Source organism: Ochotona curzoniae, unplaced genomic scaffold, assembly GCF_017591425.1.
Source record: "Ochotona curzoniae isolate NIBS_2020 unplaced genomic scaffold, NIBS_Ocur_1.0 contig_2688, whole genome shotgun sequence".
NCBI lineage: Eukaryota > Metazoa > Chordata > Mammalia > Lagomorpha > Ochotonidae > Ochotona > Ochotona curzoniae.
This window is the reverse complement of record NW_024465553.1, coordinates 12,635,318-12,653,036: the sequence shown is the minus strand read 5'-3', so window position 1 is coordinate 12,653,036 and position 17,719 is coordinate 12,635,318. Positions and strand designations below refer to the sequence as shown.

At 44.3% G+C, this 17,719-nt stretch overlaps 1 protein-coding gene across 2 annotated transcripts in view; it reads right to left on the bottom strand.

Moving 5' to 3' along the window:
* The window catches only part of SEL1L (SEL1L adaptor subunit of ERAD E3 ubiquitin ligase), a 39,618-nt gene extending 28,069 nt beyond the window's left edge, over window positions 1-11,549 (bottom strand). Inside the window, exons 1-4 of one of the 2 annotated variants that reach the window (XM_040975208.1) lie at window positions 11,418-11,549; window positions 4,989-5,026; window positions 3,970-4,198; window positions 849-1,016 (exon numbers count right to left, since the gene is read on the bottom strand). In XM_040975208.1, coding sequence (XP_040831142.1) covers window positions 849-1,016; window positions 3,970-4,198; window positions 4,989-5,026; window positions 11,418-11,487 — 505 coding nt within the window. In that variant the 5' untranslated portion in view covers window positions 11,488-11,549. The remainder of the gene's footprint in view (window positions 1-848; window positions 1,017-3,969; window positions 4,199-4,988; window positions 5,027-11,417) is intronic. The other variant, XM_040975209.1, reaches the window with a different exon arrangement.
* Window positions 11,550-17,719: the final 6,170 nt, after the last annotated feature.

Here is a 17,719-nt window from a genome sequence, read left to right as displayed (position 1 = left end):
TTTTTTCAAACAGTAGCATTCTTCCTTTTACACAGCCATACAACACCACTAATAGTATTAGTTAAAACTGTAAAAAAAAAAAAAAGAGTTCTCAAAAATTATAGATACTGCAATATAACATTTAAAATAGGAATCCAGAACTTGTCAAAAAGATATATAAATGTTTCCTAAGTACTAATAACTACAGAAATAGAAGTGAATTGACATTGTCATATTAAAAAAAATATGACATATTGCAGTAGAAAACCCATCTATGTTGGCTTATGTTAACGAACAAATTATATTTCTGTTATCTTCCAAGAATGCCCAACTATTCTATGAGAGCTATTATTTCCCTAATGTTATTTGGTAGCAAAGGGAGGCATGTCTAAGGTTTCCTGTTGTTTTCTCATAGACAGCTTTCCTTCGCCTGTAGGGGTCAGCCCCTCAGCATTGACATTTGGGCTGAGCATGGTAAAAGACTGCATCTGTCAAACGTAAGCAGAGCAAAGCACATTTCACTCAGTGAGGTTTTAAGAAGTACTATTCTTCTTGCCATGAGTAATCTTCACTCTCACAATATGTTTCCACTATTGCCAAAAAATGCTTCACATGAATTAGCTTAGTGTTCAGCCTGAGGTGTTTACAGAATGCCCTGTGCACACAAACTGCAGATCTTTAAATAAGACAGCGACACACTGCTGACCCACAGCCTGGAAACATACACATCGCACGCCTCCATCTCTTATGGCCATTCTTTACAACCATGTGACAACACGAGCCAGTAATGAAATGGAGAAAAACATGCTAAAAACAGGCCTCCGGAATATCGTGTAAGGCGCAAGGCGGTGTGCACGGCTGCTACTCACTTTCACAAAAGCCCCACTTCTCATCTGCTTTGTAGTCGTAGGTTGTGGCACACCACAGTCGACCATCTTCCCTCCCATCGGATGTACATTCATCATACTCCTTATCCAGGAACAGAAACGGGAAGTGGCAGGGCTCCCCGTGGGCCGTGCCTTCAATGGCTGTCAAAGCTAAAAAGACAAGAAATAAAAATCTAAAGAGGAACAGCACTTTTGGAATTCATGGGTTCGAGACCCTCTATTTTCACCATTAGAATCTGAAGGCATCATGATGACAAACGTGTACTGGGCAATATCAGAAGAATTTTGATTAGTGATGATTTGAGGTAAAGTCCATTGAGTGAGCATGACTGGCTGACTATTGTGCAAGTCATTCTAGTTTAGACTTTCTAAAGTTCTTAGATACAACCTTAGAAGGTTAATAGTTTACTATTAAACTCCTGCCCCCAAAATGAGTGAAAAATAAGGCAGACTATAACTATCTCTTTTTTTTTTTTTGAATGCCTTAAGGTAGTTTATTCAATAATATTAAGTTACAAACAAAAGATTCTCCTTCGTGACCGCACAGCACTGTATCGGAGTACCTGTATTGTGTACTGGGGCTGTTGTTATTACTGTTGTGTAATACTCCAGCTCCCACTGGACTTTGAGCCACTTTAGGGTAGAGGACACGTCCTCCACTCACTAGGATCTCCTACTGCTGGGAATTGTGCCAGGTGTTGGACAGGAGGTGTGGCAGCGTTCTCTGCTATGTAGGCCTTACTGCCTGGCAAGAAAACAGTCTATTCTTGCTAGAACTTCTTATGTCTAGTAAAACTGTTTAGAAATAACCTCTTTATCTCAAGATAGGCGCACTGTTGCTCACTGCAGCAGGTTACCTGTTAACCCTCACGGGGGACTCCACGTGATGGGCTCCTCCTGGTGCCAGTCACCCCGGGTAACGACAGCTCCAGAGATGACAGCTGCCACTATTCTTGCTAGCAACCCTGTTCTGAAAGGCTAAAATATGTTCCTTCTTTCTTCCCAGTATTCAAGGACACATCCTAGTATCCTATTTTAAACAGTACCTTCAGGAAGTCAGAAAAGCAGTGGGGAGTGGTCCAGCTCTCCTGGGCCTTGCCACACGTGAGAGATTCAGATAGAGTTCTGGGGTCTGACTTTAGACTGACCCGGCCCTGGCTCTCTTGGTCCTTGGAGGCTGAGAGAGCAAACGGGAGTTCTCTGCCTGTTCTCCTCCCTCTCTCTTTGCCTTCCAAATAAATCAATCAATGTCTAAATTATAATAATAAGAGTCATGCTCCAGTTTATAGCATATAGATAGCGAAACAAGCTAAAGATATTACAAGGATATAATCAATTAGTTCCAAAACTGTGTAATACAAAGATCATTATTGCCTTAACAAGGGGACACTTGAAAAACAAGTGAGAGAGAACTGCTACAATTTAAGAGAAATCTAAGATCTTGGGTTGGACACTAATTCAAGCAAACCAATTTTGAAAAGACACCTGAAACTGGAGAAAGACCCTATCTAAAAACAATTTTTACTTTGAGAGTTACAGATCCACAAGTAAAAATGTAAGTGTGGAATCTGCTTTAAAATAATCCAGGAAGTGAAAAAAAGTAGGTATGAGTGAAGTAAAATTAAGCAAGAAGAGTATAATGTTGATGGATGCCCTAGTAGGATGGTGGTTACATAGAAGCAGAGTTTTTACCACCCTCCCACTTCTCTGTCTACTCAAAAATCTCCCTAGCTAAGCTAAAAACTAACTATACCATAATATTTCAAATGGCAACACACAATTGGCTGAGGTATAGTAAAAGCGGTTGTTTCAAAGGAAAGACAGAATTACTTTCTAAAAAGCAATTTAGCAAATGCTTTCAAATGTTACATCTAGGCTAGGCCTTCTGGCTTGTGGTTAAGATGCATGCCTGCCACATGTGTCTGCTTGGTTGGTTCCCAGTTCATGAGAACACTGGCAGGCAGGGGTCATGGCTGAAGTAACTGGGGTCCAGTCACCCCCGTTGCAGAATGGGTGGTGTTCTCAACTCCTGGCTTCAGCCTCAGTTCGGCTCAACTATAACATCTGAGAAGTGAATCATTGGAGGGGAATGTACTCCCTGCCTCTCAGATGATCTCCCAATCACATAACAACCTACTTCTAAATTATGGTATATTTAAATAGTAACTTTCATATAGCCATTAATCACCTAATTATAAAATAGTTCTAAACAAGGAAAGTGCTCAGAGTAAATTGTTGAATGTAAAATGGAAGTTATAAAATAGCACAGATTTCCAACTGTTTTAGTTTTAGAAAATTAAAACAGTTTACATACAAAAATGATGCATTATTTCTAAGGCAGTGTGTTGATGCTGTCATAGGCAGACATGGTGTAATATCCACTCAGGGGAAATACAGTTACCCTTTAAAGCATTTAGCATTTCTTTATAGTTAAAGTTATCAGTATAGAAATTTGTAATCCAGTTTAGTTTTCTTATAATCATAAATCGGGGGGGGGGGTCATTATTTATGATGATGCCCTGATTGAGCTTTTAACATCTGTAGGATGTTAAAAGCCTTTGTTTCTACAGATGAGATTAAGGTACTTCAATTTTTTCAAAATGTTTTTTCTATTCACGAGTATGATATATGTGTGGTAACTAAATTATTCAAGTTCAAGTGGGGATCAGTTCCTGAAAGTAGTTAATAATGGAGCATCAGGTGGTGATGTGCGAAACCATCAACTAACTAATAGGAGGGATAAAGTAGAGAAACATTGATCATTTTTAAAGGACAGGTACTTAGCGCAATCTATTGTGAGAAAGATCAGGCTGAAAACTGAAAAATAGAGGCATCAAGAAAGTGAAAGTTTAAACAAATCAGAAAGAGGATTGAAGTTTACTTTAACTTCCAATGAAGACAGAAAACACCCCAATCCAGTTGACCATGGTGATTAAAGACGTTACGGTAGCAAAAATTCCAATACAATCCTGACAAGAACCAAAGCAGCAGGTTAGGTAACTCCTCCTCTGCTTCCATTACGGGCATCATCCTGACAGATAACTGTTACCACTAACTTTAAAATCTCAGCTATCACCCAAAATCAAAGAAAATGTCCAACTACCTGGTTTCAGCACTTTCTTTGGTTCTTCATATTCCTTAATTTCTGGATTTGGAGAATCTAGAAAGTTCATTTCTTCTGTGATACTTTCTCCCTCCTGGTTCTTGAGGCTGTCTTCCTCTTCTTGAACAGGGGATTCCAATTCTGACTCCTCTGGATCGAGAAATATCTGACCGGCGACTACTCTGCCTGCGGTGGCACGGTCCTTTACGGACTCATCTGGTGGCCCAGACTGAGAACAGACAGTATGGTTAGTTCTCCATGGCACTGAGACACCCCCAGTCCCATGAGAGCATTTCCTAACCCGATCTCCATCAGCTCACTGCCAGTGCGGCCCTACTCCTCTCCATAGGCCTGCTCTGTGTTCCTGACATGTCATTACCACATAACACTTCCACCTTCTGCAAACATCAATTTGGAACACTACTTGCCCCCACAGTTTCCATTAATTCCTAAAGGCTGGATAATCCCCTACCGGCTTCCTATGTGTCTTACACTTTCTCCACGGTGGCTCATGAATTGTAACTCCATGTGTTTGATCCATAGTCTCTCTAACCTGCACGTCACAGCTCATTCCTGACTGACCTTCTGGGATATGCCAGAACCAGCTGCACTCCCTCAATCAGGCAATAAGGTGCGGTAAGTCATTGGATTTTTATGGTCTGAAAACTTAACGGGAGTGAAAACTAATGACAGGAGATTAAGTCTTCAAAATGAGAAGAAATTAAAAACTAACAAAAAAGAATAAAACCAGCTACTCTTGAGGCAGTAATGTTACTGTCAAAGGCACTTCAGACACACACACGCTGCATTTTCAAGATGGAATTAAACCTGATAACCAACACTCTTAGGGAAATGTCTACTACCATCTTGTAGGTCAGTGATTTTTCTCCTAGAACTACACATTATTTACATTTTTCAAGAAAAATTGAATTGTTTCTCAAAAAAAATGCAGATCTCATATTTTTTCTATGCTTTTAAGTGAGCAGCAAATACTGTCCAATGCACATTGCAGTACACACCTTAGAATCTAAGGGTTCATCCTGGCTGCCTTCTTCGTCTGCAAGGAAAAATGTAAGACAATTAGTTTTTTATTGTTGGGAAATGATTCAACTAAAGCACTTGATAACAGCACGTAATAATGGCATGCAGTGTAAGTAAGCCTGAATCATCTGAAAATCGCTTGTGCTCAGTAAATGTTCAGACAGAAGTAAAAGGAAGAACTGGTCTTGGGGTTGAGGAACGGGTAGTTTTTCTGTTTCTCCAAGGAAAGTTCTATCTTTTACATGAGTTGGAAGACCAGCTAGTCAGTCCCCACTAAAACTAGACACTTCTGTAGATCATCTCATTCTGTATAGACTGAGGCTGTTACTAAATTCAGAGAGACACATCTCTAATTTCACATTCGAGGCCTCCCCCTGTTCTGTTCTGTTCAGGTGCTAGAGCTCATTACCCTGTTTACTTAGTTATTTCAGAGCTGAGCCTTTACTGTTCTCTATTCTTTTTAAAAATGAAAACTAAGAAATATTTGTTCAGCAGAACCACCAGACGAAACTAGTTAGAATCTATAGTCTACTTTACTGAATAAACAAACAGATATAGGATTTTTTTTTTAAAGCAAAGCAACAGCATATTGCCATTTATTCACTGTCATGGAAGCTATGAGAGCTATTTACTAAGCAATCAACAGCTTATATTCAACAATGATCAGCCAACGGTCTCGCTTCCCAAATTCATTCAGGCTGCTCAGGTTCTGTCTAGTTACACCCATTTTCTTCTATCGTTCCTTCCACATTCCCTGGCTACCTCTTCTGCCGTGGTGTTTGTTGCCCTTCTGCCTACTCCTACACAAACACAATTTAATGTTCAGGTGCACCTGTCTGATCGTTGTGTTCTTTTGTCGTGTTTTTTTTTTTTTTTAAAAGCAAAACTGTTAGATGTTCCCTAAGTTTACATTTTGTCCAGAAAATTACCTGGATTTACCCTGAAGGGAGTGTCAGGATTGCCTGGTCCACAGTTATTCAATAAATTCACCAGCAGACAGAAAGTTGCAAGATCATTTGACTTTTTTTTTTCATGGAAAATTGATTACTACAGTTGTCATTTACCCTTACTTCACATAATTCTATCTGAAATATTTTTCGTAACTCACAACACTTAAAAATTTAACAGAAGCAAGTCTGAAGTATTACCAACTCATCGTGCACAAAATATACAACCCTATTTCACATTTGCTGCTAATACTTGAGAAAAGTAGTCTACTAGCAATGTCTGGCAATGTATGAAAGTACTGAAAATCATAGCTACTAGTCAGCTAATTTTAAAATATTTTCAAAATGTTTTACGTTTGGCAAACAGGAAGAATGACACGTGCTGTTAACATTCAGGTAGAGACATCAGTTCATTAGCAAGCGTCCTTTCTGTTAATGTCTTCAAAAGTATCCCCCCAAGCCTAAGTTTTAACAGTTCAAATTCCATTTTCCAAAAAATTAAAGGAAAAACTACAGCTCTGATACAGACAGCTGTAATTAATTACAAAAAATCCACTAGTTAAGATTCAATGCACAAATGTGAACAACATATCCCTAAGCACCGAAGCGAAAACCTGGAACTCTAAATCCCTAAATTTAGCACCTTTGTGGCAAGAGGTACGTGGGTAGTTAACAGGTAAAGTAGGTAGACATTTAGATAGATAAACAAACTCAGGCATCTAGATCAGAAACGAATGTGTCTGTCAACCCTGGGAGCCATGGCTTGTGGCACCGGGGCTGTTTCATCTGAATTGCATCATGTATCTCTCTCTCCGGCTCTGCCTCTACAAACCAGGAACACGTACTCTGGTTACCTGTAAAAAAAATTCTTTCTCAGTTACTAAACTGGGATAGCCTGTGCCAGGTGGCAGTCTTAAGACACGTAAGCTCACATCATCTTTTTTTTTTTTTCTTTTTAAGTTGTCTATAACCTAGACACTTCAGGTAGAGATCAAACACCCTGAAGTTTTATATATAAAAACAGTAACACTTCCAACAGAGCACAGGTGTCATGGAGCATAAGAAAAGAAAATGCAGAAAGAGCCACTGTAAAGAGTAATGGCCTTCACTCTTCAGTATCACATCCAAAAAATAACGCTTTCCATTACTTTATTAACGGTACACATTCCTTTGGAATGGACCAACTTTCCTTTTTATTCTGTCGGCTAACAAAGCTGTAAAGCAATAGCGATATTCTTTCAGGGAAGAGAAATCATCCAAAAAAATCCCTTTCCTGCCTGCCATGTAAACAAAACACTGCTACCCCTTCAAATGCGAGGCATTTGGAAAGCTGTCGGTGATCAGAGTCCCAGCACCTGCGGCTTTGCTAAGGTTGCCCGGGATCAACACCAATTACACAACATTCTTGGTTCTAAATGACCTCAGCCTTGGAGCTCTAGGGTCGAGACCTTGTTTCATTACATTGTGACACATGTGGTTCAAGAGTGAACTTGTTCGGCCTCCATTTTCTCAACCTTTCTAAAGGGGATAATGCCACCTGTACTATTGGGTCACAGTGTTTTAAGGGACTAAGCCCATAGGATTAAACCAACTCTGCAATCTGCATTCGTGATGTCAGTGCAGCTGTTACGTGAAATACCTGGCAGTGGACATAATTACAAGGACTGCAGTACTTTGCAATAAAGCAGAAAGAGTAAACCCTTTGTCTCTGCCTGCCAAAGCATTTAGTTCTTTTTTCTTTTATTTATTTATTTTTAATTGGAAAGGCAGATATCTAGAGAGGAGGAGAGACAGAGAGGAAGATCTTCCGGCGGATGGTTCACTCCCCAAGTGACCGTAATGGCCAGAGCTGAGCCAATCCAAAGCCAGGAGCCAGGAGTTTCCTCCAGATTTCCCACATGGGTGCAGGGTCCCAAAGCTTGGAGCCATCCTCGATTGCTTTCCCAGGCAACAAGCAAGGAGCTGGATTGAAAGTGGACCAGCTAGGATTAGAACCAGTGCCCATATGGGATCCCAGCATGTTCAAGGCAAGTGTGCTGGGCCCAGCATTTATTTCCAAGTGGTAAAAATTATAGCCTTCATCATCACCTTGAGAAAATGAAAAGTTTGCATATCTACTCACATATCTATATCTATCTATAGATAGATATATACCTATACAGATACAGATAGATAGGTTTTTAAAGATTTATTTATTTGAAAGTCAAAGTGACAGAGAGAGTGCCTCATCTCTAATCTACTGGTTCACTTGACAAATGGCTGCATGGCTAGCGCTGGGCCAGGATGATGCTAGCAGCTTCACCTGCATCTCCCATGCAGGCCCAGGGACCCAAGGACTGTGGGACCATCTTCCACCACTTCTCCTAAGCCATTAGCTGGGAGTTTGATCAGAAGTGGAGCAGCTGGGCCTGGCATGGTAGCCTAGCAGCTCAAGTCATCACATGCACAGGAATCCCATATGGGCATTGGTTTTAATCCTGGCAGCCCTGCTTCCCATCCAGCTCCCTGCTTGTGGCGTGGGAAAGCAGTTGAGGGTGGCTGAAAGCTTTGGGATCCTGCACCCACATGGGAGACCTGGAGGAGACTTCCTGGCTCCTGGCTTCGGACTGGACTGAGGATTATCCTCTCTGTCTTTCCTCCTCTTTGTACATCTGACTTTCCAATAAAAATAAAATAAATATTAAAAAGTACTTAAAAAAGAGTGCAGCAGCTGAGCCTGGCGTGGTAGCCTAGCGGCTGGTGTCCCTGCCTTGTATGTGCCTGGATCTCATATGGGTGCCAGTTCGTGTCTTTTTTAAGTGGAGCAGCCAGGACATGGACCTGCATCTACACGGAATACCAGCATTGCAGGCAGTGCCTACCTGCCAGGCCACATCCGGCCCCGAAATGTGCACTTCTAATGCACGCCTTCCAATTTACTCAATCACAGGGAAAGCAACATGTCTAATATAAATATCATCTCTGTACACGCCTCTATAGACGGAGCCTGGGCATCAGCTGCTAACGACGACAGGAACAAGACTGACTTCCTCTGTTGACAGTCTACCCACAGTTCGCCCCAAGGAATCGCTGACATTGAAGCACAAAATTACCAACTAAAGCTTGAGTTTTAAATGGGAGAAAAACTTTACATTTTTAAAATGAGGTTACAATCCTGTAAAAATAAGCCACACCAATGAACCAAAGAGCCAAGCGGAAGTCTAAGTACTCAACTGAAAGAAATTCCTCTGTGTTTTATGATGTTTGAGCTTCCATAAGCACAGCTGAGTACGGTTGTTCCTGGCTGTCCAGGGAGGGGAATGGGAAGGAGGAGGTGGTCCCACAACGCCCCATGGATACTAAATTGTGTGAATGCTCAAGTCCCTGACAATACAGTGTCACAGTATTTGTTTTTTTTTTTTTTTTTTTAAGATTTATTTATTTTTTTATTACAAAGTCAGATATACAGAGAGGAGGAGAGACAGAGAGGAAGATCTTCCATCCAATGATTCACTCCCCAAGTGAGCGCAACGGCCGATGCTATGCCAATCTGAAGCCAGGAGCCAGGAACCTCCTCCAGGTCTCCCACGCGGGTGCAGGGTCCCAAAGCTTTGGGCCGTCCTCGACTGCTTTCCCAGGCCACAGGCAGGGAGCTGGATGGGAAGCGGGGCTGCCGGGATAGAACCGGCGCCCATATGGGATCCCGGGCGTGCAAGGCGAGGACCTTAACCGCTGCGCCACAATCCGGGCCCGTGTCACAGTATTTGTAAACAACACGTCTATACTCTATCTGCAGTTTCTAATTGTTAAGTAAATAGTTGTTACACCATAACATGTTCAGCATAAATGCAATTTTTTTTTTCCTATTTTCCACCAGCATTGATTGGCTCTGTTGATGCAGAGGGCCCACTGTCTGTCCTCGCTACCTTTCAGTATGCACACCTTCAGTTCCAAGTCAGGTTTCTTAGCTTTACCAAAGAAACATCTTGGCACAGCTTTACCTGTGATGGTAAGGGTTCGTCTCCAGGTACCATGTCCAGGAGCCTGGAGGTCTGAGTATGTGAAATAAAGTCAAAGACAGAGGTGGGAAAAATCTACATGCTTTAATTTTCACTGTACTCTCCAGATGAAACCCAGTGGCATACACCTGGTATTCTTGACTGCAGTGCTCCAACTTTAAAGAAACAATGACAGATCTTGCCAGCTCACAGATACCTGACCTGTGCCGGACCTGAAACTGAATTCTCACAACCTCCCATTCACACGCCCTGCCGCATCTTCTACCCACGAAGCTCACCAGCTGCACTTTGCATTCGCTTGGATCCAGCAAACACAAACCATCACTCAGGGAGGAGGGAGGGAAGCGGCCCTCGAGCCCCGCTGGCAACAGGTGAGTAGCATATGCTTGTGACGCCATAGCTCAAATCACAACATGAACAGAAATTTTGGTTCAGGCTTCTTATTTTGGAAGCAGAATGATGTTACTGGCATTGCCTCACAAGTAGGACACATACTTGGGGGATTGAGATAGCATTCTGAGAAATTTTCCATCAAAAAAGAAATTAGTTGACATATCCCCTCTTGTTCTCAAAACAAAACAAAAACGTACAGTCACAGAACAGCTGTCTTGCTAACTGAAACTTATTAAAATTGCAAATCTTCAGTTGTCCCACCCTTTACAAATGCTAAGTATTTTTTTAAACCAATGCTGAAAATTTCTCTGAATCGGGCAGACTAAAACACACAGGGATTAAAACAAAATTATTTACACAACCGGACTATAAACTAGATCACGGAAAGATCAACTCAAATGCACATGAATTCATCTGTTTTGTAAAAAGTTAAAACCACTGGCTCTTCAGTTAGGACGACCAAGATTTTCTCAACAATGATAAAAATCATTGTTAACACACACGGGGCAACTCTGACATTTCAAACGCTCACTTTCTTAGAAAGCTTTTGACGATAAAGTTAACAGCAGTGGCTACAATTACATCCGAAGTCTTGGAGTGAAACAAACAGCTCAGCCATCACTTGCAGGTGTTTAGCACACCACTGTCAACATCCTGGTGTTGACGGATCCCGCTCTGTCCAAAGTGACAGCTGCAGTTGTGCCAATTACTTACAAGCCCCGGACAGCCTCGAAGCTCCCGTCGGGCTCCCGGGTCGCGGGTGGCCTCGGCCAGCTCTTGGGATCCACTCCCACCGAGTTAGGTGAACTTGGTTACGTGGGAGACAGCGATGGGTAGCGTGCTCGCCCCCGTCGCTCCTTTCTCCCCCTCCAGCTCCCTCAACAACAGTCCCTTCGGCCTAGGCCACCCGAAGCCCGAGAAAAGCAGCGAACGACAGGTCAGTGAGAGGTGTGACCAGGGCAAAGCGGAGTTCGGAGCCTGACGTTCCCATCCCTCCGCCCAGGGATGGAGGCCTGGGGGGGTCCGGCGGTTCCAGGCCTTCAGTCCGAGGAGAGGGGAGGATACTGACCCGAGGACGCCACGGCAGGACCCAGCAGCACCGCACAGAGCAGCAGCGTCAGCCCCGACTGGACCCGCATCCTGCTCCCGGAGCCACCTCCACCCCCTTGGAGCTGTCGCCTTCCCTCGGCCACCCCCGACTCAGCCGCCTCTCGGCTGCTCTTCCTGCTCCGGCCGCCTTCCTCCGCCCCTTCCCAGGCCGCCCCGAGCCGCAGCGCAGCCAATCCCCGGGCGCCGCCGAGTGTCCTCCGCCCAATCGTCGTCGTTTCCCCGCCCACTTGGCCGCCCCGCCCCGGATCACCCATTGGCCAATGACTGCGCGGGGCTCTCGCTCCGGTTTCCCCCGGTTGGGCCACGGCCTCACCGACATGGCCCCAGCTAATTGGTGGCGGCTGGATTCGTCCCTGCTGGAATCAAAACGTGAGTCACCAGGGCTGAGGGAAGGGCGACTTACCCGGGACTACAAGTCCCACAATGCACTGCATTGGATTCCTTCGGCTTCTGCTAGTGGGAAGTGTAGTGCACCGTGGGAGCAGGTTTTCCGGGGCAGGTGCACGCTGAAGTTGAGTGTTAGCACCTGGACTACACAAGCCTGCTTACTTTTTAAAAATAACCCGAGATAAGTGTTAGCACATTTAAGGATTATGAATTTAACAGCTTCTCTTTTATTTAGAAAATCTGATGAAATAGTTAGTACGATAATGCAACTCCCTGTCCTCTTGCCGACCTAACAGAAGAAACTTAATTCTTCCTGGTGTGGATTATCCGAATGCTAGTGTGTGTGTGTATATATATATTTTTACTGGAGCCATTAGATAATTCGTTTCAACAGTTTTGTGAAACACGTTGAAGCATTTGTTCCTGTCTTTTTCTTGCTTGACTGGAGTTGGGAAGCTAAGCTGATGTACAGGGAGACAAAAGTGAAATTGGTGGAAATTGATTGCAGTGTGGAACCACAAACAGCTCACAGAAGCTCATGTTCCAGGCATGCTACCACAAGGTACCAGGGCTGTAACCTGGCGGAGCTGGCTGTTGCCTCATCACATTGTCATCCTGCTTTCCCTGGCAACCACCCACAAGAAGTCCCTGGGCCTGGAACGTTTATGGCTTTGGAAAAGTCTTCTGTAACCATTTTGAGACTTTTGGACATTTACATTGGGTCCTTTTTGGGGGGGGGGGAAGAATCCCCTTTTTGGAAAGAGAAAAAACAAAAGTGCTATCACTTATTTACATCAGAGGCATGATGGAAAAGTTACCGTCGCAACCAGAAAAACAAATCCTTTCTACCAGAACCTACATTTCTGTTTCCAACAACGTTCCCGCAGAATTCCTCTGATTTTAAAGCACAGAACCAAATCTGTTTTGTTTTTCCTCCCTTTTCCACCTCGTCAATCACCAAGTCCTACCGGGACTGGATAGACGCAGGACTGATGCAGTCAAGCCCCTCCTGAGCCGGTGTGCATCCATCTCCAGTTCCAGCCCAGCCAGGAGAAAGGGGGATCCAGACCCTGCCCACCATTCATTCCCTGGATTACCAAAGCAGCAATGACACACGTACACAGCACACTGCCACCCGATGTGACTCTCCTAGGGAGTGGACACGGCCACCATTTTGTGTCCTGTACAAAAACAAAGCCAGCCGATCCGCGCAGAACTGGTTTTAAATGAGTGTGAGATGTGGAGAGAGACCAGTCGAAAGGCCTGGTGAACTGCAGATTGTGGGGCCCAAACTCCAGGGGGGATTGCTACACTTCCCCCACCCCAAGAAAAAAACACCTGTCCAGCTCCCAGGAGGGCCAGCGCTGTTTCTTTTGTGTTCAGAGATAAGCTGGGAGTGAACCTTGTCTGGCTTGCCTGTTGGGCTCTTGTCAGTTTCCATTTCAAATGAGCCAAAGAATTTTAGCTCAGTACAACTATCTACTTTAAGTAATTATTTGTTGTATTTTCTGTTTTGTTACTTATCTTCCCCCGCTTTTGTTCTCACTGAAAACTTTCCTAAAGGCTCGTATTTCCCTTAGTTGGAAGATGCAACTGAATTCTTACAGTGTTCACAGACTGACCTCTTTCCTGTAATCTAAAATCACACACTATGACCATGTTAAGTGGTCCTTGAAATTGCATTCATCTGCCTGCTCAAGCTTTCCCACTAGCCACCCTTTCTCACAGAATTAAAATTAAAATATATATTAGAACTTCATCTATTCACAAAATAGGAATGTATGCTGGCACTCTTACTCTTTTGGGTTAGTAATGGGGAAAAAAGAAAAACTTTTGGGCCTGGCAGCGTGGCCTAGCGGCTAAAGTCCTCGTCTTGAACGCGCCCAGGATCCCATATGGGCACTGGTTCTAATCCTGGCTGCTCCACTTCCCATCCAGCTCCCTGCTTGTGGCCTGGGAAAGCAGTCGAGGACGGCCCAAAGCCTTGGGACCCTGCACTCGCATGGGAGACCTGGAGGAAGTTCCTGGCTCTCGGCTTCGGATCAGCACAGCACTGGCTGTTGCGGTCACTTGGGGAGTGAATCATCAGACGGAAGATCTTCCTCTCTGTCTCTCCTCTCTGTATATCTGACTTTGTAATGAAAATAAATAAATCTTAAAAAAAAAAAGAAAAAGAAAAACTTCTGTCTGCCATAGAAGAAGGAATAATTACTTGATAACGTTGGGGCAAGTTTGCCACTTGGTTTAGATCCAGCTTCTTGATTCATTTTTGACCTTATTGAGTACATCTTGAATTTCATACATTGTGCTAGGTGCTGCGTGACTCGGTTTTGTTGTTTTACTGCTTTCAGATTTCCACACTCTTCCCATCTTTCCTTCCCTGGGCATCCCTAGTTTCTTCCCAATGCCCTTGTTGCTGCTTTGCCCCATTTCTGGCACCCATCCCGATTTTGCTCACTTTTCCTCAGTGCTGACTTACTCAGCCAGGCCTCTCTTGATTACTTCTCATGTTTTAAACTATGAATAGAACATTCACAACCTTTTAACTACAGATTTATTTTTCTAACAAAGATTTATTTTAAGCAGAGAGAAAGATCGATTTTCTGGTCCACTCTACAAATGGCCTCCATGGCTGGGGCTGGGGCAGGTTGAAGCCAGGAGCCTGGAGGTGCATCCTGGTCTTCCACGTGCGTGGCAGGGGCCCAATAAATTGTGCTCTCTTCAGCTGCTTCTCCAGGTACATCAGCAGGGGGTTTGGTCAGAAGTTCATCAACTGGAACTCCAACTTGTATCGTAGGTGGCTTCGCCTGATGTGCCATAATTCTGACCCCAAAGATTAATATCTTTATTCCACAAGGAAGAGTGTTGAGGAGAGAAAGAGAGAAGGAGAGAGAGAGAGATCTTTCTTCCAGTGGTTTACTCCAAAATGGCTGCAACAGCCAGGTGTGGGCCAGGCTGAAAACAAGATCGAACAACTCCATCCGGGTCTCTGACTCAGAGGCAGGAGCCAAACCACTTGGGCCGTCTTCGTTTGCCTTCCCAGGAGTATGAGCAGGAAGCTGGACCAGAAGCAAAGCAACCAGGATGCAAATTGGCACAGGTATGAGGATGCCAGTTACACAGGGAAAACTTAACTCACAGTACCGCGACGCTAGCCCTCTGGGTAATTTTTGTTTGTTTGTATTTGCATGGATTGTCTGCTTGTCAGAGGTGATATTATGATTTTGCTTATAGACATCTAGAACTGGACTTTCCACCTTCTAGCACTTGATAATGGCTGTTTTGATAGGTATGCCCTTATTGATAGATGCACCTTACTTCTCTGCATCAAAAGAGATACAAGAAGAGAGTACTTTGATCATCCCTCTTCCCACATCTCGGACCGGTAAAGTTACATTTGTCTTTCCCCTGCCACCTTCGAATCTGCTTTGAAGACTAAGAATTTCCCTGGGAACTCAGGCTGTTCTCCACCATCTTCTGCCGGGGGTAACGGAGAGCTGCTACTCAGCAGGCATGGATCTGAGTTATGCAAGGTGAGTAATTTCTAGAGATCCACTGAACTAGATTGTGTGTGCAGTTAACAATATGCTATTGTGCACCTAAAAGTTTCTTGGGACAGTGGATCTCGTGCTAATGGTTCTTAGCACAATAAGAACAGAATCTCGAAGAACGAGGCCCTTCCGAGAAGTTCTGAAAGGAGGCTGCAAGCAAATAAAACCACTTATAGCGTGACTCAGAGCAGAGAGCACGGCAATGCAGAAGGTGAGGTGTTCTCCACATTCCCAGAGCGTCGGAGTTACTCTCTGCTGAATAAGGCGCAAGTTTTAGCAACTCTAAACTGTTCACAATGAAGGGAGCAAACAAAACTAATTTCTTTCATTTCCTTCATCCAGCAATCGGTAAGAAATAATTTTTTAAAAAAGGTTGTCAATTCTCTTTGTCTTTCTCTAGTCTGAGAACACATTCCTGAAGGGTCCCTGCCAACATTCCCAGTTCAAATTATGTACTCACTCTACTTGTACACAATGTTCACTTATTAATTCACGGGCTTCCTTAATATTTACTCAGCTGTCCTCTGCTCACTGTCCCCGTCAGTTCTCTGATTATTGTAGATTTCCAGGCTGTAGAAAACCTGTTTGCCCTACGAATGCAAACTCGTGTAGGTCACGAATAGGGTAGCTCATAAATACCGTTCCATGCAGATGACGTCGATGGAATCTCTTTTCATCGAAATAAAACAATCATCAAATGTTGAAAAATTCCTCAAGATGTTGAGGTTGTAAGCCCAGCCTGGGGCTAGCACTGTGGCGAAGCAAGTTAAGCTACTGTCTGGCACCAGCATTCCACATGGACACGGGTTAGTCCTGGCTCCTCTGGTTCTGGTCCAGCTCCTTTCTGATGCATTTGGGAAAGCAGTGGAGGATGACCCAAGTCCTTGGGTCTCCCGTGAGGGTGCAGTTACTGGGTGCTACAGCCCAGCCCGGCTGGCCTACCCCCAGATCCAGCCTTGTATGTGCTGGCAGGTCCTGTGGCTTAGACAGGGTGACTCCCCAAGAACCGCTACCTGGCTTGTGCCCAGACCAGGCCCCTGCACGTGCCAGTCGGGGCTGCGGACCAGCCTGGCCTGGCTGGCCCTAGATCCAACCTTTAATTTTGATAGCAGGTGCTACGGCTTAATTGGGAAACCCTTGTGAACCCCTTCCAGTCTGGCCCCTAGAACCAGCTCTCAAGTGTACCAGAGTGCTGTGGTCTAGACCAGCTCAGTCCACCTCTCGCCACCTACTTCCAGGTGCTGGCATGTGCTACAGCCTGGTCAGGGTGACCTCAAGAACCTTGACCAGGCCTATGCCCAGATCTGGTTCCTGTGTGTGCCAATGGGTGCTACAGCACAGCTTCCAGTCCCCATCCCTGGTTCCTGTCTGAACTGGTGGAAACCCATGCCTTTTACAGGAGAGAAGACCAGAGCGAAGATAAAGCTGTAGTTGGTAGAGAAGTAGCAGCCGCTTGTTTTGGTCTAAGGGGCGGGTGTTTGGTATTTTGTGAGCGCCGCAGAGACTTGATTTTGTCTGTGCTTAGATAACATTAGGCAGTGGTCTTGCTGTGTCTTCTTGCATTTTGTTGGCAGAGTAACCTGTTGATCTGCGGTTGGTTTTCTGTGAGGTTGCTTATGTCTAACGGGAGGGTAACATAATCAAGTTGAGAGGCCGGTTGCTGAATGTCAAGGGCTGCTTTTTGTAGTCTCGTTCTCAGCACCTTTTGTTCCTGATGCTGGCAGTGAACAAAAAACCACGGAGCTTACATTCCGAATAGGAAAGCAAAACTCCAATGTATAATGTAACATGGTGGTAAGAGCTACAGAGAAAAAAACAAAGCGGGCAAGGGGGGACACAATACTGGAGCATAAAAGAAGGAGGTAAGTGCAGTTGCAAATATTTGTTCCTGTTTGTTTTTGAAGGCTGGCCAGCGATTTCCTGCTGGCATTCTGGCAGTTTCTCTGAGGTCCTCAGCCCAGGAACTTAGCTTGCACATTCACAGGATATTTACATTTTGCATGTTGTTTGAGATTCATAGTAATAGCAGGAAGGAGGAGGGGACCATAATTATTCCTATTTTGTAGTCAAAGAAATCAAGGCATGATTCAGTGTTAAGCAACTGCCACAAGCTGCTTAGCTCAGGGTGGGTGCTCAACTGCTTGATTTGAGAGACCTGACGGGTGGAAGAGGAACCCTCACATGCATCACAGAATCGATGGTGAACATTTATGTCTCACACACACACGTGCAACGGATGGAGTGCTTGTATGTATCCATGCACACGCACACAAATACATGTGGATTTCATCACTCTTCATCGAAGCCAACTCACCGTTCAGTC